The sequence below is a fragment of the Phodopus roborovskii genome, unplaced genomic scaffold (genome assembly GCF_943737965.1).
Source record: "Phodopus roborovskii unplaced genomic scaffold, PHOROB, whole genome shotgun sequence".
NCBI lineage: Eukaryota > Metazoa > Chordata > Mammalia > Rodentia > Cricetidae > Phodopus > Phodopus roborovskii.
Window position 1 is genome coordinate 10052064 of NW_026126625.1, and position 23585 is coordinate 10075648.

The following is a 23585-nucleotide window of genomic DNA, read 5'->3' on the forward strand; positions in this document are numbered from 1 at the left end:
GTGAAATGACTATTATAAAGGCAATCAACCATATTCTGAAAGATTTAAGGACTATTCTACAAGAGGGAACCTATGTTTGAAACTGAAAGCCAGGGCAAATCCAAGCAGTTGGGGAGGTGACTGCTATTGTTTGTTAAACAGAAATATGTGCTTACTAAATTATATTCTAAACATTTGTGCATATATCCTTAGATTACTGCAACTACCAGCTTATATCACAGAGGGAAACTTCTTTTTGTAGTGGACGACAAGTGTTATTATGGAACTTCATGAGGGATCAAACTGGAGAATCAGTGACTGTTACTGTGACGCAGTGACCCAATTCTAAAATATAAATGGAAGAAAATAAGAAGACATCTACATCATCTTCTCTAAGGCCCAAGGAACATTTCAGAGGGAGGGGAAAGCTGGAGGAAGCTATGGAGTGCTGTGTAACTATTTCCTCCAGAAAGAAGGGAGGAGTGAGAATTATGAGGCAAACAAACAAAACAAGGAGCTTAGGAACTCATGAGATTCAGGAAGGTCAGAGACTTACAAAGCTTATGAATGAATAATGAATGGAATTATTAGCATGCCTGAATTCTCATTCATCTAGCCCAAGAAGAGTCATATCATATCTTGTCCTCTTTTGTCACTCTGAAACTGGGCCAGGGCTACTGAGTGGGGACAGAGGACCTCAGGCAGGGTTGCTTCTGGGCTCCAATGGGTATGAAGGAGAAAGGTGAACACCAAGATGCTCATCCCATCCTTGCCTTAGGTGTGCACCTAGGACAGTTACATGTTGACAGCCACAGGGGAAAAGTTTTGCCAGATAGCCTGCACTACAGATTTGGAGCTTTAAGTCTCTGTAATAGACCACCCCCCCCCGTGTGTGTGTGTGTGTGTGTGTGTGTGTGTGTGTGTGCACGTGTGTGTGTGCACGTGTGTGTGCGCGCACGTGTGTGTGCACGCGCACGCGCTCATGTGCTTCTCTCCACGTACACGTATGCATGTATACATATACACATGCACACACAGTGGTTGTATCTCTCTGGGGAGTGCTTAATACTTCAAGACCCGTCCTCTCCCCACATTTCAAGAGGTGTTGAAGGCCTGAGGCATCTGATAAAGAACCCCATCAGGGCCTTCAGCCTCACACCTGGAAGAAATGAACTAATGACTGCTTCCATGGGAACAGCAAACACTGACCAACTGGACAAAACCAAGGACAGACAACTCTGTGACATTTCCCACAAGCAATATGGCTTTATTCATTCCGGAGTGAAGGGCAACCGTAGCATGGTCCGGGGCAGGCAAGGCTGTGGCTTGTGGTTTCTGAAGCCTTAGGCTGGTGAAAGGGCAGGCAGCACTTTCCCTGCACACTGGCCAAAACCAACTCGGAAGCCATTCCCCTGGCAGTGACCTGAAACACAGTAGGGCAGTATTAGCCACAGAGCTGCAGACTTCCTGGACTGAGTTGCCTCTAAGGGTGTAGACTGGGGCAGCATAAAGACCAAGGTGGGATTACTCAGGGTGGAAGCCAACCCATGGCTTTGCCTTTCATTTAACTCACTGCACACCCCCACTGTAGTGAGAAATCCATGTGCATGTGTTTAAGGGGTATCCAGGATTTATTAAGATATGAAAAGGGGAAAATACACTCACAAATACAGGATATAGTAAATCCAGTTGCAGAGTCTTTGGAAAGCTGTGGACCAATCACACGCTGCTTCACCCTGCCTGACCTGGTCTTTCCCACCCAAGAGAGCAAAATACCCTGGGAAACACTGCCTCTATCAGACCAGATAGCCCAAGGTCATGGGCGGAATGAACACCCACTACAGCCCCAACCTGGAGATTGGTCCCCTTCCTGGAACTGTGCCTCCTGCTACTCAATGTGAGAGGAAAAAAAAAAAATTGGAGAGAAATGTGATCCCAGCAGCCCTTGGAAGAAAACTCAAGCACACTACTGAAAAGACAGGAGGCCAAGAAGCCCAATGATTCCCTGGACCAGATGGGCAGCAGATCTTTGTGATGAAGAATGACAGACACAGAGGCATGTGTGAGAGGCCTCACTATCACATGATTGTAGGAAAGGAAACAAGTTTGTGTCAAATGTTTCAGATGCCAAAGCAGAGGTCTCAACTAACTGTGTGGGCAGTGGGCAGAGAAGTGCCAGTCTCCAGGGACAGATCCCTTGAGGTCCAAAGCAGAATGCAAGGCTGGGGACTGATGCCTGAAGCCACTTGCTCAAATGGATGGTGTTTGGTTACTTTCCTCTCCTATGTGGCTCCCTGCAGAGGGCATACTGGGTCAGGGGCCCAGGTTCAAATCCTGGCCCTGCTTGTATGCATCTGTGCGACCCTGAGTAAGGATGCAGATTTCAATTGTAGTCTCTATATATGAAGGATGAGGACTGGGTACCCATGGGCACCTTGTACGAGTATCATATGGAGTACATGAGAAGCTACCACATACTCAGTCATCAAGGAGTGACATGGGGACTTGTCTCCTCATCAAGAAAGCAGAAAGCAGGGAAATGACAAGATAAAGGAAAGTAAGAGGAAGCCAGTAGGAAAGAGGCAAAGAGAACCAGTGTGTCAAGCTGGGAGGCAACATACAGGCCCTGGTGCCGAATGCCTCATGGGCAAGGCAGAACGAACCAGGGCGCCTGTGGATCTTGCTTCTCACAGCCACATAGAAAAGGACTCTCCATGCACTGTGTGGTACAAACATCAAGGACATCATGGGGCTGTCTGCCTCAGCCTCAAGGCCCTTTTTCTTCTCAGGCCTGACAGCTGCCTAGACAAGACTGCATTGCTAGAGGCGGCTTATTCAGGCTCTGTCATAATGGCATCAGAGAGTCAATGTCACTTTTTCTCTCTCTCCTGTCTTTCCCACATCTGCACTTCAAAAAGTGATTTAACCCAACCCATAGGACCACAGCAAGAGCCTGGGGTAGGCTGGCCAGAACTGGAGCAGTATCAGACACAAAACTAGCATACAGCAGTTGGAGTACTTGCTTGACATGAGGAGGTCTAGCTTCGGAGAGAGCAGCTCACAACAGGAACTGTATCCTGACTTTGCCATCTGTGTCATCTGCCATGATTCACCTCCCTTATACTCTCCTAGGTTTTTGACTTTGCAAAACTGGGGCAATGACACATTTCCGAAAGGCTTGGGGGAGTAAAAAAATGAAACCATGGTAATTAGACATACCTCCAACACAGCTGGGCTCGGCAGACAGTTGGCCAGGGTTAAGCTCCTAAATAGTTTGCATATGACCTACACACATGGTCCCTACACTTCAAATCATCTAGGGGTGGCTTACAATGCCTAAGACAATGCAAATGTGTTGTCAAGAGTTACGCTGCATGGCTTAGGGAATAATGACAAGAAAACTGATATTTTCAGTACAGACACAACCTATCCTCATATTTCCCTCTAACTGGTTGAATACATGGACACTGAAGCATAGAGACCACGAGGCACTGTATAATTAGCAAGTATTAGGATCAGTGAAGGCAAAGTGGGTAGTGACCAATCCTGGGGTATCACTTGCTGTCATGATCTCGGTACCCTTCTCCTTGGTTCAGCTCACTAAATGGTGTGCCTAGCCAGTCTCTATGTACTTCAGATTGAGCTGCAGACTCCAAAGACATCAGATCTCACACTGGAACCTAAAAACCTACCTCACAGAGTAAAGGCTTTCAGGTGAGGTTATAGAAACAATCTTCAAGCCGGGCATTGGTGGTGCACGCCTTTAGTCCCAGCACTCTGGAGGCGGAGGCAGGTGGATCTCTGTGAGTTCGAGGCCAGCCTGGTCTACAGAGCAAGTTCCAGGACAGCCTCCAAAACAATACAGAGAAACCCTGTCTCAGGAAAAAAGAAAAAAGAAACAATCTTCAAATAAGGCTATTTGGGTGGGTCCTAAAACCAACACAAGTACGTCATATGAGACAAGGAGGGAGGCTTAAGAAGGGAATGGGGACTGGAGCTCTGCTGGTTGCACTACAGCTGGAAAGCCAAAATAGGCCTTTCTTCCAGCATCTGGGAGGATGCATGGCAGATTTCTGCCTTCTAGAACTGTAAGAGAAGACCATCAAACTCATGAGCTGTTATCACCTCACAGGAAATGAATCTGAGCCCTCAGCTATGTATGGGAGCTGACAGGCATGCTGCTGACTTGAATGACACTAAGTGAGCTGCTGGCAGAGGACAGAGGTGACTACTTTAGAGGCTGGGAAGGCTGAACAAGGCTGTGCCAGGCTGAGGTGAGGATCCACAGGCTCTAAGAAAAGTGATGCTATGATAGCTGAGGGTCTGTAGTAGAAGGAAGCTGAATGAGCCACAATGAATCACGTACAAAGTGGTGACAGAGTGTATGAGGTGACAGATAGGTACCATGAGAGGATCTTAGGCAGAATAGGATCATTGTGGGGCCAACGGGAGGACCCAATGAGAAGGACTGACTAATAGATCCACTGGAGAAGCTTTGTGAGGGTTCCAGCTGTGGACCAGCGAGCTATCTAGAGCATATCAACAGCACAGACAGGACAGGGCATCTTAAAAAGACATTCAGTGGACTATGATGAGGAAATGGGTCCAAGTCTAGTCCACAGAACAGACTGTTGGTACTAGGGCAGCATCAAGGAAGTATGTATGGGAGAGCAGAAGACACAAAAGGAAATGAGTGGCTGGTGGGCTGAGAGCAGGACAGGTGGAATGTAGGAGATGGTTATAGGCCCCATAGAAGAATGTCCTTCAGAGAGGGCTCCATTAAGAAAGGTCAAGATACTTGGCTCTCTAGAAACAGTTGTGTGAAACAGCAGAGAACAAGATCTGGATCTGGATCATGCTTTAAAAATCCCCAAATGAAAAGAATTGGGACTGTACAGATAAGTTGCCTGGAGGGGAAACCAGACTTCCTTATTCACTGTCTGCAAGGCCTCCACGAAGTGCCAACCTGTGTGTATGAATGATGCTACAGTGTGAACCAATGTGAGCCACTGTAGTGTGAGCTACTCCTCATCTCTGGAGTCCCAGGATACCTTCCAGGGTAAAAGTGCACTTTTACCAAGAGCAAAGCTGTTGGCATAGTCCTATAGCTCTGTCATCAAATTGTAAAGATGAAGCCAGTCAAGTCTCAGAACACTGATTTCCTCAATGGTCACACTGCTGGTGAGTCCCTGAGAGGTCACTGGGGTGTTTATGACTTCAGGAAGTGGTTCTCTAACCATGATCATGCCTTCCTTAATTTAATAAATATGTGGAGCACAGAATGGCTCCTCCTGGAAAAGGGCTGCTGAGAACATAAGGTACTATCATACCCCAGTTCCAGATCAGCTCCTGCCCATGATCTGGGACATAGTCTAGAAAGCAAGGGCCCCATCATGACTGGGCAATTGCTGGAGGAAGGGATGCAAAATGGACTCTCATAGTGTTTCCTGTGTGAATACTAACACACAAAGTCCTCAGGCTGTAGCCCAGGGCATAACATGCAAACACAGAATCCACAAATGCCAGTAAGTGCAAGGAAGAGAGATGGCTCTATCTCCAGATGGGTACTCTTGGCCTGTGGGGCTTGGTGGTTCACACCTGTTATGATGACTTCATCGCCATCCTGCAAGAAGGTCCTGGTCTGCCCCTGACCCAGATCGATGGCCTTTGTTCCCCTCCAGGACAGTTCCAGCATAGAGCCAAAGCTTCCAGGTTCCTTTATAAGAGAAAAGGGGGAAGTGACATGTATTTATATCTTGGTGATATGAAAGGCCAGCTCTAGTGTGGACATTACAGTGAGACACGGGGGACCATAAAACTTTTGAGGCCCCTGTGGATATGTCCTGGTGGCTCAACAGGGTGTGCCTTTATCTTTCCTGTGAGCATGGTGTCTATTAAGGGTCCTGTGCCCACGGTGTGCCCAAGGGCCTGATTCTGTGTGCGTTTTCATTCCATAGCCTGCAGCTCACAACCCTAGACAGTGTCATGTCCAACACTATCCCACTGTCAAGAGACTGTCACCTCCCAGTCACCATGGCCAGGATTACATGGAGTGAACCCAACCTATTCACCACCCCTCTCTCTAGGCTCATGGTTGTTCAGGGGTAGATAAGAAGGACGCAGCTGTGAGGTCACCTCCTAGGAGGAAAAGAAGGTTAGATAGAGTGGCTCCTGCTTTCTGGAGAGACAGAGTCAAGCTCTGGTTCTCACACAGGTCTTTCTTGGTCATTGTGTAGTAGGGAAGTATTTTACCCCCAACCTGCTCAATTTGCTTATCTTTGGTTTGGTGACCCACATGGGTAGTTTGAGACTCACTGATCCACTGATGGTTCCAGAAGCCAAGAGGTCTCCAGGTTTCAGATTGCATCCATTAACAGAGTGGTGTGTGAGTTGCTGCAGCATGGTCCAGTACATATGCTGGGGGCAGGGACACAGAAGGACATGTGTGGGCATACTGCTTTCTGCGCAGGATGTAGTCCACTTGCTTTATGCCTTCCCTGCCCTCCACATTCTATGCATACTTATAATTTATACCTGTCTAGTTTCAGTTGAGATTTCGCCTTCCTCTAGTCTCTCTACAGATGATCTGCTGCCCACCTGCTAAGGTTCTGACCCACCTTGTCCACCAGTTCTAACCTCACTTCCCTTGGAACCTCGTCTCTCCCAAAACACCTTTTCCAAGATGTCTGAAAGCTGGGCCTTCTCAACATTTCTTTCTGCTCATGCCTATGTGTTTATGACCACCTCAGGCCTGGAAGTTCCTAGAGCCTGGTAGACTGTCCTTCCTACAGTTCCAAGGCCTGGATGACCATCCCCCAAGACTTGGAACTGACGCCGGCCCTGGAGATGAAATGATTTTAACAGAGTGTCAGAGAAGGATGATAATGAGAAGGTGGGACGTGAGGTCTGGGCTCCTGTGCCTGAAACACTCAGAGGTCATGCATGTCCAAGCCTCCACAATGGCATAGCTTTCTGCATGTCCTTTCTACAGCCATTCAGGTAGGCAATAGATCCCTCAGAAGTGGATCCTTCCCTCCATTCCTCCTCACATTCCTTAGTTCTTCTAACTAGAAGGAAAGTCATACAAAACAAATGCATCTATTCATAGAGTCTTTAAGTAGCCAAAGAGCACATGAAGAGGTGCCAAGCTGGGTTAGTTGTCACGGAAATACACAATTCCCTGAATGGCTGAGCTGAAAGGAAAACACTACATGTTCATACACGAAGTAGCAGAATTTCTTAGACGGCTGTACTGAGAGTGTTCATGCGATGGCTAATCTCAGTTGCCAACTTGATGTATTCTAGAACCAAGTGGGGCAGAAACAACTTCGAAGGATTGTCCAGATTCAGCTGGCCTATGGACACACCTGTGAGGGATTCTCTTGATTAGGTTAATGGAGCTGGAACGTTTTTGGAAAGATATTCAAAAGTATTCCTAGTTATGCACTCTGCTTTTTTAGTGTGTGTGTTTTTGAGTGTGAGTGTGTATGTTTGTGTTATAACCCAGCACTTCTATTCCTGGATATGTACCCTACAGAAATGTGCACACGTGTACTCCAAGAGATGTGTACTAGAATGCTGACAGCAATTCAAGGGTGACCAAAACACAGAAGCAACCAAATGCCCATCAGCCACTGTGCAGCTGGCACAACTGCACCTTTTATAGCAATGAGACAAACAAGTTCCTACTGTAAGCAAAGTCTCTATGGCAAGAGAAGCAAGGAGATGTGGCCTGCCTTGGGGAAGTGATGGAGTAGCTGTAAAAAGGCAACTGGCTGCTGAGGGTGGGGAATTCCCCTTTTTGACATGGGTGCCAGACACACAGGGATGCTTGTTTTGTGAAATCTCCTCAGTTTCCACACTTTCAATTTTAGCATTTCTGTATCTGTACTGTATCTGTATATGTGTGTGCTGTTGTTTCAAAAAACCCCCAAAAACATGCACACACAATTTTAAAAATAATACTTTTTAAAAGGTTTGATTATAAAGTAAATGGGCTGCTGAGATGTCTCAGTTGGTAAAGCTTGCTACACAGCCATGAGGACCCAAGTTTGACTGAGTCCCCGTGGCCCACATAAAAATCTGGCTGCAGGGTGCACTTGTATTCTCAGCACCAAGGAGGGAGAGGCAGAAGGATCTCTGAGGTTACTGGCCAGCTGGCCTAGCCAGTCAGTGAGCTCCAGCTTCAAGGAGAGACCTTGTCTCAAAAATAAAATGGAGAGTGGCTAAGGAAGACACTCCCCACCTGTCAATCTCACATGTGAGCACACACAGCACTTTTATCACTCCAATCTGTGAGGACATGGGATCCAGAGGCTGGCCCTTCCAGGATGTGAAATGTGCCCAGAAAACTTTGGTCACATCTATGTAGAAGCCTCCATGTTGACAGGAATCTGTGATGTCGTGCAGGTCTAGAAAGGAACAGGATCATGGAGACTCCCCGCCCTCAGGTTAACCAGTCATCTAGGTGGATACTACTCTCCTGTTCCTGTTAATTTCTTCCCTTTCACCAAGCAGTCTACTGGCCTTCAAACTCACCTTAAAGTTGGACCTGCAGATGGTAGCCGCCTGGCTCATTCCTTCTCCTGCCAGAAATTGAGAAGTGAGACTTGTGAAGATGTATTCCCACTGATCAGAAAGGAAACCTTCAAATTGCTTTCACTTGTCTGCTATAATTTCACTTAGTCTGTGGAACAATAAGCTTAGAGGGTATCAGAGCTGGGATATACCCACTATGGCCATCTAGTCTGGGAATGGCAAATACCTTCACCTAAGCTATCAGTTTCTTCTCCCACACCCATAGCAAGTACCACTGACAGATGCATGTGTGCCGCTGAGTCTAAACATGGCTTTAGAGTACCTCTTCCTACAGTGCTCCTAATATCTATCAGGCAACCAAAGACAATATAGGCTGAAACCTATATGTGACCTTGATCAAGCATAGCCTGCTACTCTCTGGATACTCTATAATGACAGATAGTGAAGTCGCTCACCATTAATGCCAGAAGTCCTTACTAAGCACTTATTGCATGCCAGGGATCGGCTAGTGCTGCCATATGTTCCCACCCTCAAAACCCAGCCCTTCCCTTGTGCTTCTTACCCCTCTACAACAGGAGGTGTGTGCTCTGAAGTCCCACAGGAGGTCAGCGTGCCCACATTACTGCTTCCCAACCCTGTTATTCTGATGTCAGCTTGGAACCTCAAAACTGAGTTGAGCTCTGTATGTCCAGATGCTATGATTTCACTCCTATCCTGTCCCGCCACTTCAGTGCCCTTTGCCAACAGGGAAAAGCCCAGAACAAGAGCAAGATAGGAAGGCCTTGCAAGGATGTGTCTGTGAGTGAAAGCACTAGCTTGGAATTTACAACCCTGGCACTTGCTCCAGCTTGGCCCTAGGAAGCCCCACAACTCAGGGTAATCTTCCTCTCTGAGCCTCAGTTTCCTGACTTGAAACATGAAAGGATAGGACCAGCAGTTTCCCAGGGGGTGCTGCCATGCCTCTTAGATCCTACTTGATCCTTAAAAAACTGACTCTGAGCTAGAGAGATGGATCATCAGTTAAGAGCAGTTAAGCTGCTCTTCCAGAGGAAGTGGATTCAATTTCCACCACCCACATAGCAGCTCACAACTATTTGTAACTCCAGTTCCAGGGGATCTGAAACCTTCGCACCAGTGCATATAAAATAAATTTTAAATACATTGTTTAAAAAAGAAAGGAAGGAAAGAAGGAAGGAAGGAAGGAAGGAAGGAAGTCTCCTGTCACTCATGAAAGCTGAAACCCAGGAAGTGGCCATAAGGACACAGCATACTCTGTATGTAATCACAAACAAAAGGAGGAAATTGAGGGAACAAGGAGCCAGCTAGAGTTTGGCCCTGGGGAAGTAAATGTCTCTAAATGTGTCCCCCAAGCAAGCTCTCTTCCACCCTGAACATGAAGATGACACCTGCCCCTTTCTATTTACAGGTTCTATTCTAGGTCTATGGATCAGTTTCCTTAGTCATGACCATTGTATAATAAAAACCAATGCTATAATTCTCCTTTCACAGATGACAAACTAGGGCATTACTTGGTAACTCGCCCAAGCCCCAAAGTTGGATAAGAGTAGAGTTGAGACTGGACCTCCATCATGGCTACATAGCAGGCTTCTCACACCACAGCTTGGCCTGTAGAGCCAACACCCCACACCACAGCTCAGTCTGTGGCAAGACTCGGTGGAGGTAGGCCATCAGCATGGATCTCTGGACTATTCAATCTGCAGCTCAGTGCTTCTCACAGTCCCATGAGCCTCTGAGATGAGGCTTCCAAATAGGCACTTGATGAAATGCACCACACATCTGAGGTGCAGTGTAAGGTGGCTGGAAGTGATGGATGTGAGCAGAGCCTAGGTAGACCTTGGCTGGAAGAGCAGACTCAAACAGAGTGGAGGGTCAGGCTTCCATGTAGGACAATACCTCCAAGTGGAGGATTGCCCTCACATTCTTCTTTTTACAAGAGCCCCACACAGGTTCTAGACTGGAGCAAGTGCCTCTAGAATCAGCTAGCCAAAGCTCAGGCTCCCCTGGGACAATGGCACCTGCCCATGCCTGTCTGCTGAGCATGGACAACACCACCCACTCTGCAGCATACCTTTCAAGGCAACAGACAGGTTGATATCAAATGTGTACGGCTGCTTGTGGCAGAGATATGGCAAGGGCTTGGGGTCCTAGAGGGAAGAGCATATCAGAGAGGTGGCTATCAGAAGGGCTGAGTTCCCAGCAGCCTCTGCTCTCCAGCACAGGCATGGCAGCAGCGTTTCTTCTCCAGAGTTGCAGTGCCTGCACACTGTCCATGGTTGGGGAGTAAGAATCAGGAAGTCACGGGTGCTAGATTTGAGAAAATAAGCTGAAGATGGGGCACACGCAAGTTAGAGGTCTCAGGGCCAAAGGAGCAATGTGCAGGAAGCTGGGGGAGGACAGGTTTGAGAAGGGGACCATGGGAGGCAAGATGGTCTAAAGAACCTATATGGAAAATCTAGGACAATAGGGAGGGTCAGGCAGGAGCCCTGAAAGGCAGGGTGCCTGGAAACATAAGTCTGCAACCCTATTTGGTGCTGGAACACTTGAAGAGGCAGCTGATGGCCAAGCAGAGATGGGAGGAGGAGAGCAATTCCCCAAAATACAATACAAAAATCATTGCAGGACATAAGGTCACTCTGGGTGATCTGAACAGCTGTGTGCTTCTAATGGCAACAGTGTGACTAGTGATGCTAGGGGAGAATGCAGCTCCTTCCCAGTGCATGAAGGGTGAAGCCTGAAGCTACTTTAGAGGGAAATAATGCTGATTAGTTGGGAAGGGACAAGAGTAGTGATAGCTGTACGTAAATGTACTTGGGAAGGACAAAGGCAGCTGGGGTCCAGACAGACCTGGAGGAAGGATGATAAGGGAAGATGTGGGTCATTGAAGGCAGTGGCCCAATAGGTCCTGTGAGGGCAGAAAAGGTGGGTGGAGGTGGAGGGAGACAGACAAAGGGGAGGGAGACCAGTAGATGGGAGAGGAGGGTGCTATGATGGGGAAAGCTACAGAAGATCCAAGGAGATGGAGTGAAAGTGTTGCAGGGATGTTTATGAAGGATCAACTTGCAGGGGAAGTCCCCAAGGTTGTTCAAGCATAAAATTGCATGGATGAGTAGGGAGAAATGCAGCAGTACACAGCTGTTGAGACAATATCTGGGAGAGTGTAAGTAGAGAGTCCTGAGCAGAACCCTCTGGAAGAGAAGAGGATCCAGAGACAGACACGGGAGGACCAGATAGGCCATTTGATAGAGCCACATCTGAGAGAACAAACGTCTATGAAAATTAGGGCCTGCAAGATGTTGGCCATAAAGGCCATAAAGGCAGAATGACTGCACTGAAGGGATGGGACATAGCATATCGTGACAAACTAGGGAGTAAGAGTGAGGGCCACTAGCCCAGTACTGGGCAAGGGAGCTGGGAAGTGTTGCAGAGACAATGCTCTTTTCCCTATACCCTCTATTCCAAATGCATTCTACAAATTAGACTCCAGAGGGAGCCATTACACAAACCAAAATTGTACAATGGGGCAGCTGTGTGGCCTGTGCAGTTAGGGTTTTACCAGGCAGTTCCCTGAACTCTTGCTGAAGGCAAGAAAATTATGCTTTCCCCTCTGTGTTAGAGGGAGAGAAATCCCTGGAGCCACAGCTGCCTGGCCACTGTCTCTATTTGCTCAGAGGGCAGCAGGAAAGGGTAGAAGCAGGAACTTTCAGCAGAGGGGTGCTTACCTGCTCTGGGTTGGACACCACAAAGGGCATGAGGGCATCCATAGGTACCACCCATGGGGAGATGGTGGTTCCAAAGCTCTTCCCCAGAAATGGCCCAAGGGGAACGTATTCCCACTGCTGGATGTCTCGTGCTATGGGAGAAGAACAAGCTTAGGACTCATAATGGTTTACAGGCTCACTCCGAGCTGCTTCCTACCCTTGACCTACATGGACCTCTCTACAGAGCTCTGGCAAGCCAGACCTCCAGGGAATGAAAAGAAGGGTGTTCAGTGTGAAGACAGAGGCCCTTGTGCCAGGCTACAACAAAGAGTAACAGGATAATCCCTGAATAGGGGGAGGCCCTCTCCTGGGATGTGTGAGCCCATGTCCTTTTACACATGGTGTCAGGGTACAAAACTGGGACTCTGATAGGTTTCTGTACTTTAAGTCTCAGCTCAGTCACTGGCTAAAATCCCTCCATACACAGCTATTCATCAGTAGAACAGGATGAGGGTGCTGGCCATAGTGAATGGATAGGTGGGGCTTGACAAAGGCTTAGGCACTGTCAGCACCATCCTTCCACATATGAGGAAGCTGCTTAGGGAGGCTGTGACTTGCCTACATCCTCAGAGTCAGAAGTCTGTGTGGCACAGACTTGCATTTCTTGGGTCTCCTACCCCATTCCCAACCCTGTGCATGCTCCTCAGAGCACACCACCAGCTGGGCCACCAGGCATTACCACTCCAGTCGTTCATGAGGACCATCCCGAAAATGTGCTCGTGGGCTTTGGATATGGGGATTGGCTCTCCAAATCTGTTCCCAGGGCCGACAAAGAAAGCCTGTCATAGGGAAAGTTGTTTAGAATCCAGATGACCTGTCACTCTGGGTCACTGTGGGTTACAGAGCAAAGGCAAAATATTTCCAAAGTCCAACCAGGAAGCAGGGCTGCCTGAGGACACAGTATTAATTCACTGGACGTCTAAGAAAGGAATTGAACTCATGTGTACCTGTTTTCCTGCCAGCCCCATGACAGCTTCTTCCTGACCCTCAGGGTACCACAGGCCTCTCTGCTCCTTTCTTTGTTCCCAATGCTCCATAACCTAGTATCTGACAGCTCTGCGATGCTTGTGAAAAACAAGCATCAGGTGTGCTCATACCGAAGCACCTGACATGGTGGCTCACAGTCCAACCTGTCTCCAGATGAATGGCATCGTGTGATAGAACATCCAGTCATGTCACGGGGTGGGGGGAGTGGAGTGCCTTCAAAGCACAGAATCAGCTACAGTCATGAAACCACGGTCAGCTTAGTGACAGGGTTTAAACAATGCAAATTTTTTTCATCAAGACAAAAAGACAAAAGACCCCAGGGCACCGAGGCACGAAGCATGGCACCACTTTCAAGTCCAGGGGATCTCCATCTCATTTCTCACAACTGCATGTAAGTCCTGAGCGCTTTCATAAAATGCTCAATCTAAATAAAACAAGGAGCCTTGGTATAAACGTGTTTCTGAAATGGTGCAGGCCCTTCCACAGGTGTAATGAAGTGGATATGGCCATTTGATGCTTGTTATTCATGAGACACTCCATAAAGTCACCATGAATGTGAACAGAAAACAGGGCTTCCACCAGGAGAAAAGAGCCACTGGCTACAGCACTCACCAAATGAACAATAAATCATTTGATCTAGCCATATTTTACCCCCTTTTTGTTAACAATATCCATATAGAGTATTGGCTCATCAACACTGAATTTCCCATCAATAGCTACAACATAGGGAAGAAGGAGGCTTTCCAACACATAGCTCTATAAGGGAAACCTTCCCCCTTGCACTTAGGAGAGTACAAGGGCCCTTCACTTGGAGGACATTATAAATAACAAAATCAGTTCAAAGCACATAAGAACGTGGGGGTAAAAGCAGACCAGAAAAGTAACACATGTTTATAGAATGAGAACTGTGACAAGAAGACAGGGAGCCTGCTGTGACCTCAACTGGGAACAAGTGTGTGCATCAGGAGACTCAAATTTTCCACTTCTCTGTGTGACCATGACTTGTGTTAATATTTGAGTTGCAAATAAGTTTAGCCAGCAGGTGAATTCACAAACACAGATCTGAAGAAAAAGCATCAACTGCACTCAATGATCAGATGGGTTCACAGGGCTGCTATTTGTGGCTGGACAGGCATGAACTGCTCTCCCAGAAAGAAAGCTTGCATGCTGCAGGCCTTTGTTGATCGCACTCAATAAAACTACACATAACTCACCATTTCCAACTCCATGTCCAGGAGCTTGCAGGCCCCATACACAGGAGGCTTTGCTGGAGAGACAGCACATGAAAGGAACCATCAACACCAGATTACTGAGCTCATAGCAACAGGGCAAAGCTGGGCATTGGCAGAGCCTGGATACTGGAATCACTTACAGTTATCAGGTCTCATCTGTCCCATGGGTCTTCGGATTGGGGTGCCAGATACCACAATGGAGGAAGCCCGGCCATGGTATCCCACAGGTAAGTGGAGCCTAACAAAGGAAGGTGGGAAGGTATGGGTGCCAAAGCCGTTACATGGTATAAATTAAACTTCAGAAAGAAACAGTCAGTATACACTCATTATTCAAAAGTTAAAAACATGTCCCAAGTGTCCATGGAAAGATGGAGAAAACAAATGTGGTATATCACACAGGGGGAAATTACCCAGATTTAAGAACAGAAGAGGGCAGGGCATGCCTGCAGCTCTAGCACTCATAAGGCAGAGCCAGGAAGAGTACCACAAGCTTGTGGTAGCCTGGTGTACATAGTAGATTCTAGGCCAGCTAGGGCTAGCTATACAGTGAGGTGGAAAAATAAAGAACACAGGTTTTTCTGACCACACAGTTCTGCCAATTCCTTTGTGGGCCCTGTCCACATCTAATACAAGGGGACCCTAGGAATAAATCATAAAACTCAGAACAAATAGCTATCCAAGGCTGGGGAACATCGTAGGAAGATACTTATAAAACAAGAATATGGAAAGGAAAGAAGAGTTTTCCCAAATATCAGAACACTACCAAGCAAGGCGGGGCTGGGGGTGCTCTTAGATGGATGCACAGAATAATGCGGTGAGAAGACAGCATATGAGAAACACCAATGGTTGTCTCAAAAGCAAGAGCTTATGCCTATACCACAGTGAGTGGTGGCTCCCCCAAAAGATCTGCCTGTACCCCACTCCCTGGGAGATGTAATTAATGGCCTTGGATCATGTGAGAGTCCTGTATCCCAGAGTGCCTTTGTACAAGGCAGAAGACACAGAAGAGGAGACAGCCATGTGAACACAGAGGCAGGTGAGAGTGATAGCTACAAGGACTGTCCGTGGCAGCAGGAAAATGGACAATAAGGGTCAGACTCGGCAGACACAGCAGGCTGGGCCAGGTTTCCAGGCTCCTGCTTAAGGTGGGTGGATATGATAGACTGCAGCCACAGAGTGCCAGGTTGTGTTTATTCCCAGCCAATCAGAAACTGTCTGTTCTCATGACCTCAGAGAAAATTATCCAGCAGACTGTCCAGCCTCAAAGGAGCTGCCTGCCACCAGGGTGCCAGAACTCCTCTAGCCAAACACCAGGAATGAGGAAGGGAGGGGCCAGGCTGGGTGGGGAAATGCATCCTTAGCCATGTGAACCGAGCTGGGGGAGCCACAGCCTTTGGCCTGCATTTCCTTCCCAGAGTAGGCCTTCTCTTGTGATATGATTCAGGGTGGCCCTCAGTGCTGCCCTTTCTTTGCCTTGTGCACATATTCTTCAGTATAAAGACAATACAGGTTGAACCTCCCTCCTCTAACTTGCTTGTGACTGGACGTATTTTAGATTTCTGATTTTTTTTTTTTTCCCCAGCATACTCATGGTTAGAATATAGGCAGCTTGCCAGCCAAAAGATCTAGAGATCAAGCATCACTGGGATTCTAATCCCATGTCTGTTCTCCAGAGGGGGAATGAAGGGACCTACCCACAGGCCCTCCTAAAGTCATGTTGAGGGAACCAGAAGCTAGGTCGGCTGTTTCCAGAAGTTGTAACATCATCAGTTCTAATTTTTTTCCTAGGCTGCTTTGACAAAAAAGGGTCATTGCAGCTCCTGGGGAAAACATACTGTAAAGAGAGAGATGATATTGAATTTATCCCAACATCTGGCCTAGGACATACCAATTGGGCATCAGCGCATTCTCCTTGCCCCTGAACATAATGCCAACATTAGTGGCATGCAGCCGAGAGGAGTAGAAGTCCGTGTAGTCTCCTGCAGAAGGAAGACCCAAAACAGCCAATGACCTAGATGGAGGAAGTCCAGTCCCAAGAGTAGGGACTCACACCCTTCAAGATTCAAGGACCCCTTCAGAAAAAAAGTTAGCCCACACTTTCTGAATCGGACAATGAAATTTAAGTATGAAATGGCTGCTACCACTCCCTCCCAACTTGTACCATATGTAACTGCTGTGACCCAAACAAGGTCAACCCCTGACATACCTTTGCTTAACATATGCCTGCTTCCTAGCCTTACTTCTCCCTTTCCTCTGCTGGTTGAAATCCTGGCAAATCTAAGGCACCACTACTGAACCCTTCTTTGGAGTGCGCTTCACTGTGCTCCAGTCCCATGTGTGCAGATCTTCAAGAAACTGTCACCATTCAGGCCAGTCCCAACTCAGCCCTTATTTCATGTGACTGGCTCTCAGCACCAAGAACAAGGCATCTTGTCTCTGTATTTGAACTTGTATATCAGTGCCTATTGATTGTGATGAGCTGAACATGAAGGTTCATGAACTGCAGGTGCCCCCTCTCATATGTGAATGAATTACTAAAATCTACTAGAAAACCCACTGAGGGTAGTTTGCTTACTCATCTTCCTAAGCCTTATACCACCACCCCAAAAGCTGAGTACCCCAATCACAGCAGGTTGGACTAGAAGTGGAGATGGAAAGATATGGAGAGGAAACACTGTCTGGGACCCAACTAAGCAAGGGGTGGCCAGGCTGAGCTATACTCATGACTTCCCACCTTCAGTCCTATGCACGGAAGTAAGAGTGAATGTATTTATAACAAAAACAGTCACATCCATGACAGTAAAACAAGTCACAGCATCAGTTATCTAGAAAGGATGAAGGACCCCTAGAAGACAACCAGTTTACTGTAAAAGCATAGCCCAGTCCTAAAGGGAAGCAAGAGATGAGCCCATCCTCCAGCCCACCTTGTACCTATCAGTGGGTACCAGCATCTCTGGTAGCAGAATGGAGAAACTGCTTCAGGGAATCCCATCCTTCCAGGGCAGAACTGTACAGCTCTCAGATCATAGGCATCCCACCATGCCAAGAGCAAATGTTCCCTCTCACAGCTGACATACAAGGATATGTCTAGCCACAGGCTGATGGCCCCATCTCATCTTCAAGCAATCAAGTACTGACAACAACTTGCTGATTTAATCAAGTCAGATGCCTGGCCAGATATATACATGGACCCTCCAGGGCCCTCTGGCTTTCCTCAAAACTCTCTCTCCTGATAGGTCAGAGTGCTCGCTGTACAATCTTATGGGAAGAAGGAGCAAGTTGTTGTGCCAGGAGCCATGTAGCTAGTTGCAAAGAAGCAGGCTGCTGCTTCTTTGAGGGAGCAGGCTTGAGACAACCTGAGGCAAGGCTAACTGTGTGCTGAGCTTGGTCATGTTGGGACATGCTGGTAATCCTAACACCTTCACTCTTTCTTCTCTCCACCAAGATAAGAGAATCCAATACATGTGTCCTGCTCTCTAGGCCCACTAAACTACTCTGCTTGACATAACAGGGAAACAGGACTCACCTATGGTAGCAGGAAGGTGCATCTTGGCAGAAGCTTGGGAGATGAATGCACTGAAACACAGAATCAGGGGCTGCATTCAGTCTTCTAGGCTGAGCCCTCCCACCAACATGCAACCCAGAAGGTGGCCTGACTAAACCACGATAAGCAGCCAAGCATCAATGCATAAGGGCACTGGCAACTACCTCAGCCTTGTCTCCCCTGATATGTCCCTCTTTTCTCATGTGTTCCTCACCGCTGCCGAAGCTCCTTGTCATCTCTGAGCCTGGCTTGGCTGGCAGACAGCAAGTTCTGTAAGGATGCTCTTGCCTCCTTCCAGGCAGTTTGGCCCAGGCCCATAAAGCTGTTGAGAGTTGTCTAAGACCAAAACAGGATTAGAGATCATTATGCTTGAGAAAATCCTTGAGCCATCCCTCCTGCCAGAGTCTTGCATCTCTCCATGCATTCAAAAGTCAGGAACTTTGTTCACATTTTTTGTTGTCTCTGCATAGAGCTAGAAAAAGCTGGTCACCATTCTTGATGTCCTGTCTACTTCTGGATATACAGCCCACAGTCGATGCTGAAGAGCTATTATGTGGACAGCAATCCACAAACTGCACAAAGTCCCACTTATCTGGTAACAATACTGACTCTGTGCCAGAGAGTGGCCAGGAGAACTGACAGAAAGGATGTGTGCAATGCTCCCACACAAAAGAGGTACTCAGTAATATACCTTCTTGTGTGTCAGCAAAAAGCAAATCCTAAGAGCTGACCTGTGATGAGGGAGGAAAGTCAGACCCATTCCACACAGATGTGGAGGCCAAGCTGGCTGTCCCCAGGCACCTAGAAGACAGGGCAGCCATCCTACATTGACACAAGCAAAGCTGGGTGCTCTAGGACTGTACCCTTGAAGGACTGAGGAACCATCCCCCATGAACATGGAGGCCAGGATGACTGTCTCAAGTTGTATCCCAAATCTACAATGTGAGGTTCATGGCCCCTTTTATTAAGGTTTTTCTGGGCCTTGAAAGACCAAAGCCTGAATAACCCTGTATAAAAGGAAGCCAGAGTCACATAATATCCTTACCTTATCGGCAACTTGGCAAGACCCACTGGACTCAGGAGCTCACATTCTACTGAGAAACCACCCCAAAATGTCAAGGTTACTTCCTCTGTCACCTATTTCTCAGAACAGCTCCCACACTTATACAGGGATACCCTGTGGCTAAGAAAAATACTAACTTATATGTAGTAGGCAGTAAAATGAAGCAATCCATGACACAATGTCCTACCTCATCGAAGACATGCTGGTGTTTGGAGAGAACAGGCCCAGTGAAGAGGTGTTTAATGACACTGAGGTCCAAGATCTGGTCACCGATAGCCACACCAATCCGTGGTTTTGGCTAGGAAGAGAATGGCACCATCAGTTCTGACAGACACCCAATATTTAGGGACCCATGGGTTCCTTTGGGACAACCCTCATAAAGACAGGACCGGAGGCCAGGATCCATCTCTTGATGGGAAATGAACAGATAGCCTATGGAGGCAAAGTTCTCAGCTTTGCTTACATGCCTCTAGTGATGAATTGTTCACCACTTTACCAATAACCTAAATTCCTTTTCATACTGGGCCTAGAGCTTTGCTCAGGGCCATTCTCCCATAGAGCAGAGCAGTGAGTTTTTCACAAGTAATAACTTGGGAGTACCAGCTCTGTGGTAGCTCGAATGCAACAGAACTCAGGTTGCAGGGTGTTGCAGAAACCACAGTGCTCTGACCACATGAATGAATTTCTTTTATGCCCCCATAAAAGATCTGCATGAGCTCAGATGAATACAGTGGCCCAAATATTTTGCCAAGGCTGGTCTCTGAGCCCACAACACTAAGCATGTTGGAAGACTTCACCTCCTGGAAGTCTGTCCTAAGCCAGGCTTCCGTGACACCTGAGTCAGCAGTTCTGCCATTCTAGGAAACTCATGGGAGCTGAGAGGCAGAATTCCTAGCTGACCCTGTCTCCTGTACCTGCTGCTTTCGGTGGGCTGCAAGGCAGCTCCTAGGAGATAGGGAGATATCAAGGCCACACAAGCCCGAAAAGCTTCGCTGAAGAACCCTTATGTCCTCGGCTCTGTATCTCCATGGGATTCAATCTTCCCACTCTGCTTCAAAGACCACAAAGCTGAGCTACATGGATCCAAGTGATGGTCTACTCAGGTGATGTATAGGACAGATCCTGGGGCAATCATCTTATACCTTGCTGAGGCAAGAAGGAACCTCTATCATTGAGTCAGCTCGGTGACCTAATCAAAGGCATTCCCTGCCTAGTCATGTATGAACAAGGTCTATATAGTATATTATAACAGCTGTCAAGGGAGAGGAGTAATCAGTAGTCCTACTCAGATCTAAAGCCTATGAACCACAACAAAAAAATCACTAGGATAACAAGACATACACAATGAGGTAATAATGGCATTTATATCCCAAGGGTAACCAACAGCTGTCTAATTGTCTTAAGGCCTGATCAACAAGAGGAAATCCATACCTGTTACTGTAAACCTAGCCAACTGTCCATGGCTGGAGAGGTCACAGTCCCAAGAGGAGAACCTACTATTGCCATTTTTCTAAACCAATATAATTTAAGTGTGTTTTAAATATGTATCCTTATAGCCATAGGTAAGTGTAACTGTCACCCATTATCAAAGAAGCTTCACTTTTCAATAGACAGAAACCATTACAGAGATCCACAAGTTGTCAAAATGCAGAGAACAACTCATCATGGGTGCCCAACCCTGTGAGACATCTGCAATGCAATCCCTACTCTTATGGCTCAAGGAAAATCACCCAAGAGGAAGCAAACAAACAGATAAGAGCCAGTGGTCTAGCACGCCTGTTCCCCTAGACATGACCCGAGAAATGCACCTAGGAACTCTCAATAATATAGTTGCCTTAAGACCAGCACAACAACACCACTGATCTGCCAATGCTGATGGGAAATTCCACATGGCCCCACCCTATAAATAAAGAGCTATGGGAGGTTAATAATGTCCTCCAGGATCAAGCTACCACAGTGGGAAGGGTAGAAATGATGCAGATGCGGTGCTTATAAGTGAAATTCTCAAAAACATTAAAATTAAAAATTAATTTAAAAGTGTATTACTAATAAAAGAAGAAGCTGGATATAGCAACACTCCTTTAATCCCATACTCAGGAAGCAGGCAGATCTCTGAGTTCGAAGCTAGCATGGTTTACAGATCTAGTTCCAGAACAGGCAGAGTTACACAGAAAAATCCTGTCTCAAAAAACTAAAATGATGATGATGATAATGATGATGACAAAGAAACTGCAGCATATGGCGTCTGAAAAGCCTCTAGCCACAGATAAGAGAACAGTAACTCCAGATTCCCCTGGGAGAGCACATCCCAGCTCCTTACTACACAGTCAAGTACTGAAGATGTGCTTGCCTCACAAATGTTCCTGCCTAACCAACCACGGGTGTTCCCAGAAAAAGCTGAGTATTTCTGCTGAGGGCAAAGTACCAGGGGAGGCCAGAGGGAGTATTCTGTTTCCACAAGATGGTTGGCTGGCACAGGTTAAGGCTCCACACACCTCCTATGTGGAAAGGACGACACATTTACTTTGTGTCCTTGCAACATCTAATCATGCCTAGTGGTTGTGAAATCACCAGTTGACTCTACTGACCAAGGCATTCAGCACAGGCAGGTTACGAAAGGGCAACCATCTGAGCAACAGATGCAGGGAAGGAGATCAACTGCCAGGAACCCCTTCCTTCCTTCCTTCCTTCCTTCCTTCCTTCCTTCCTTCCTTCCTTCCTTCCTTCCTTCCTTCCTTCCTTCCTCCCCCCCTCCCTCCCTCCCTCCCTCCCTCCCTCCCTCCGTCCCTCTGTCCCTCCGTCCCTCCCTTCCTTCCGCTGGTGTTTGCTAGCCAATCACTCTACCTATGCTACCTGAAAATCCTGATAAAGATATTCTGACTACTTTTAGGTGCAAGAAGTTCCTATGGCTTTTATGGCTTACAGCTGAATCAACAGTGTGAGCAAAAAGCAAGCAGAGAATACCGCAAACATTTTGGAAGGATGTGCTTTTCCCACCCAAGGAATACTTATGTATTCGCTGATAACTCAGTTCCGCTCAAACCGTTTTCAAAGATTTCTTTCTAATCAGACTATGAGTACAAGTCAAAGTTCGTTTCTCTTGCCCCACAGGGCTTGTGATCAGTTCAGGGAATGCCTAGCAGCTCACACTAGAGCAGAAAGAATTTAGCCCAGAGGTAAAAGAGTCTGGTATCTTAGACCGCAGTTTCTAAGCCAGGAGGCGCTTGCATTCTCAGAGTTGCTCAAATATACGGGAGTCAGCTGGTACTTTACAGGATTCTTCTTTGCACCTCGTTCTCGCACAACCCCACGGGAGCTGAGACTGAATTTCAACATCGTGTACAGATATGGTGGGTCATGAGCAGCTTTCGAGCCACAGGCGCCTTCCACGGAGGCTCGGGAGAAACTGACCGGAGCTCCCACCTCCCCACGCCCGAGCCCAAGCACCGAAGCTCACGTGGCTTTGAGTGGAGAAAACGCCATAGGGCAGGTTTTGGATGGGAAAGTCGGAGTCCTCCGCCACAGGAATAAAGGACATGATGACGAGTACCGGGCAGGAAAGCCCGTGGCGGCCAGGGGTTGGCTAGTGGGACCTTGCTTAGGACGAGGATCAGCCCAGCCGAGCACTTTTAGACCCAGAGACCGCCTGGAACCCTGGGACTGTTCTTGCCCCAAGCCCGTACCCGGTACCGCCTGGCAACACCCTTACCCGCCCCTCGGGACCGCCTCCCCACCACAGGCACCATTTTAGCACCGGACCGCCCCGCACTCTTCGCCCCTCCCTTACTCCGGGCCCACCTTCGGTACCACCTAGCAGCCGGCCCAGGACCACCCCATTCCCATGCCTCTCCACCTCCCCTCGATCGCCACGCCTCTTTTCCGGGCCCGCCCCCATTCTGGTTCACTTCCACCCCGGAACCGGCCGGCACACGCCCCGGGAGACCTCCCAGCACACGGGACCACCTCACTCATCCTGACACATAAGACAACCCTCTTTATCCGCCAGAACCCCGGGATCGCCCCGCCAGAGACCCTGGCTCGTCCACACCCCGCCTTGGTCCTGCCCCGTCTCCATCCCGGAACCTGGGACCGTTCAGCCCCAAGTCCATACAGGCCCCCTACCAACACCTGGGTCCAGGTATTCTTTCTCATCTAGAATGCCCTCGTCCTAAGCCCCGCCCCTGTCGGTGCTTCATTTTCAGAATCTCTGAAGTCCCGCCATTCTTCAAAGCAGCCCGCCTTTCTCCAGTTTGCACTTGGGATCCACCCGATGACCCCATTCTTCTGTCCAGGGTTGCCTCCAACTCCTCCGGCTTCATTGGATACTGCGGACGGCCTCTTCCCAGCTCACCTGCCTGCTTAGCCTTGCTCAGGGGCGGCAAAGACGCTTCCAGGGCTGTTGTTGCAGGTGAAGTGCGGAGTTGAAGCCAACATCCGGAAAAGCGTGATGCGCCTGTGTTTAA

At 48.0% G+C, this 23585-nt stretch overlaps 1 protein-coding gene across 1 annotated transcript; it reads right to left on the minus strand.

Moving 5' to 3' along the window:
- Positions 1-1264: 1264 nt before the first annotated feature.
- On the minus strand, positions 1265-22733 carry Fah (fumarylacetoacetate hydrolase). The gene is made up of 14 exons (XM_051206549.1): positions 22580-22733; positions 19310-19420; positions 18274-18395; positions 18042-18091; positions 16404-16494; positions 14656-14753; positions 14498-14550; positions 12976-13075; positions 12258-12388; positions 10607-10682; positions 8518-8564; positions 6295-6396; positions 5578-5695; positions 1265-1402 (listed from the first exon to the last, which is right to left on the minus strand). The coding sequence occupies exons 1-14, from the start codon at positions 22658-22660 to the stop codon at positions 1323-1325; spliced, it is 1260 nt and encodes a 419-aa protein (XP_051062506.1). The 5' UTR covers positions 22661-22733; the 3' UTR covers positions 1265-1322.
- Positions 22734-23585: the final 852 nt, after the last annotated feature.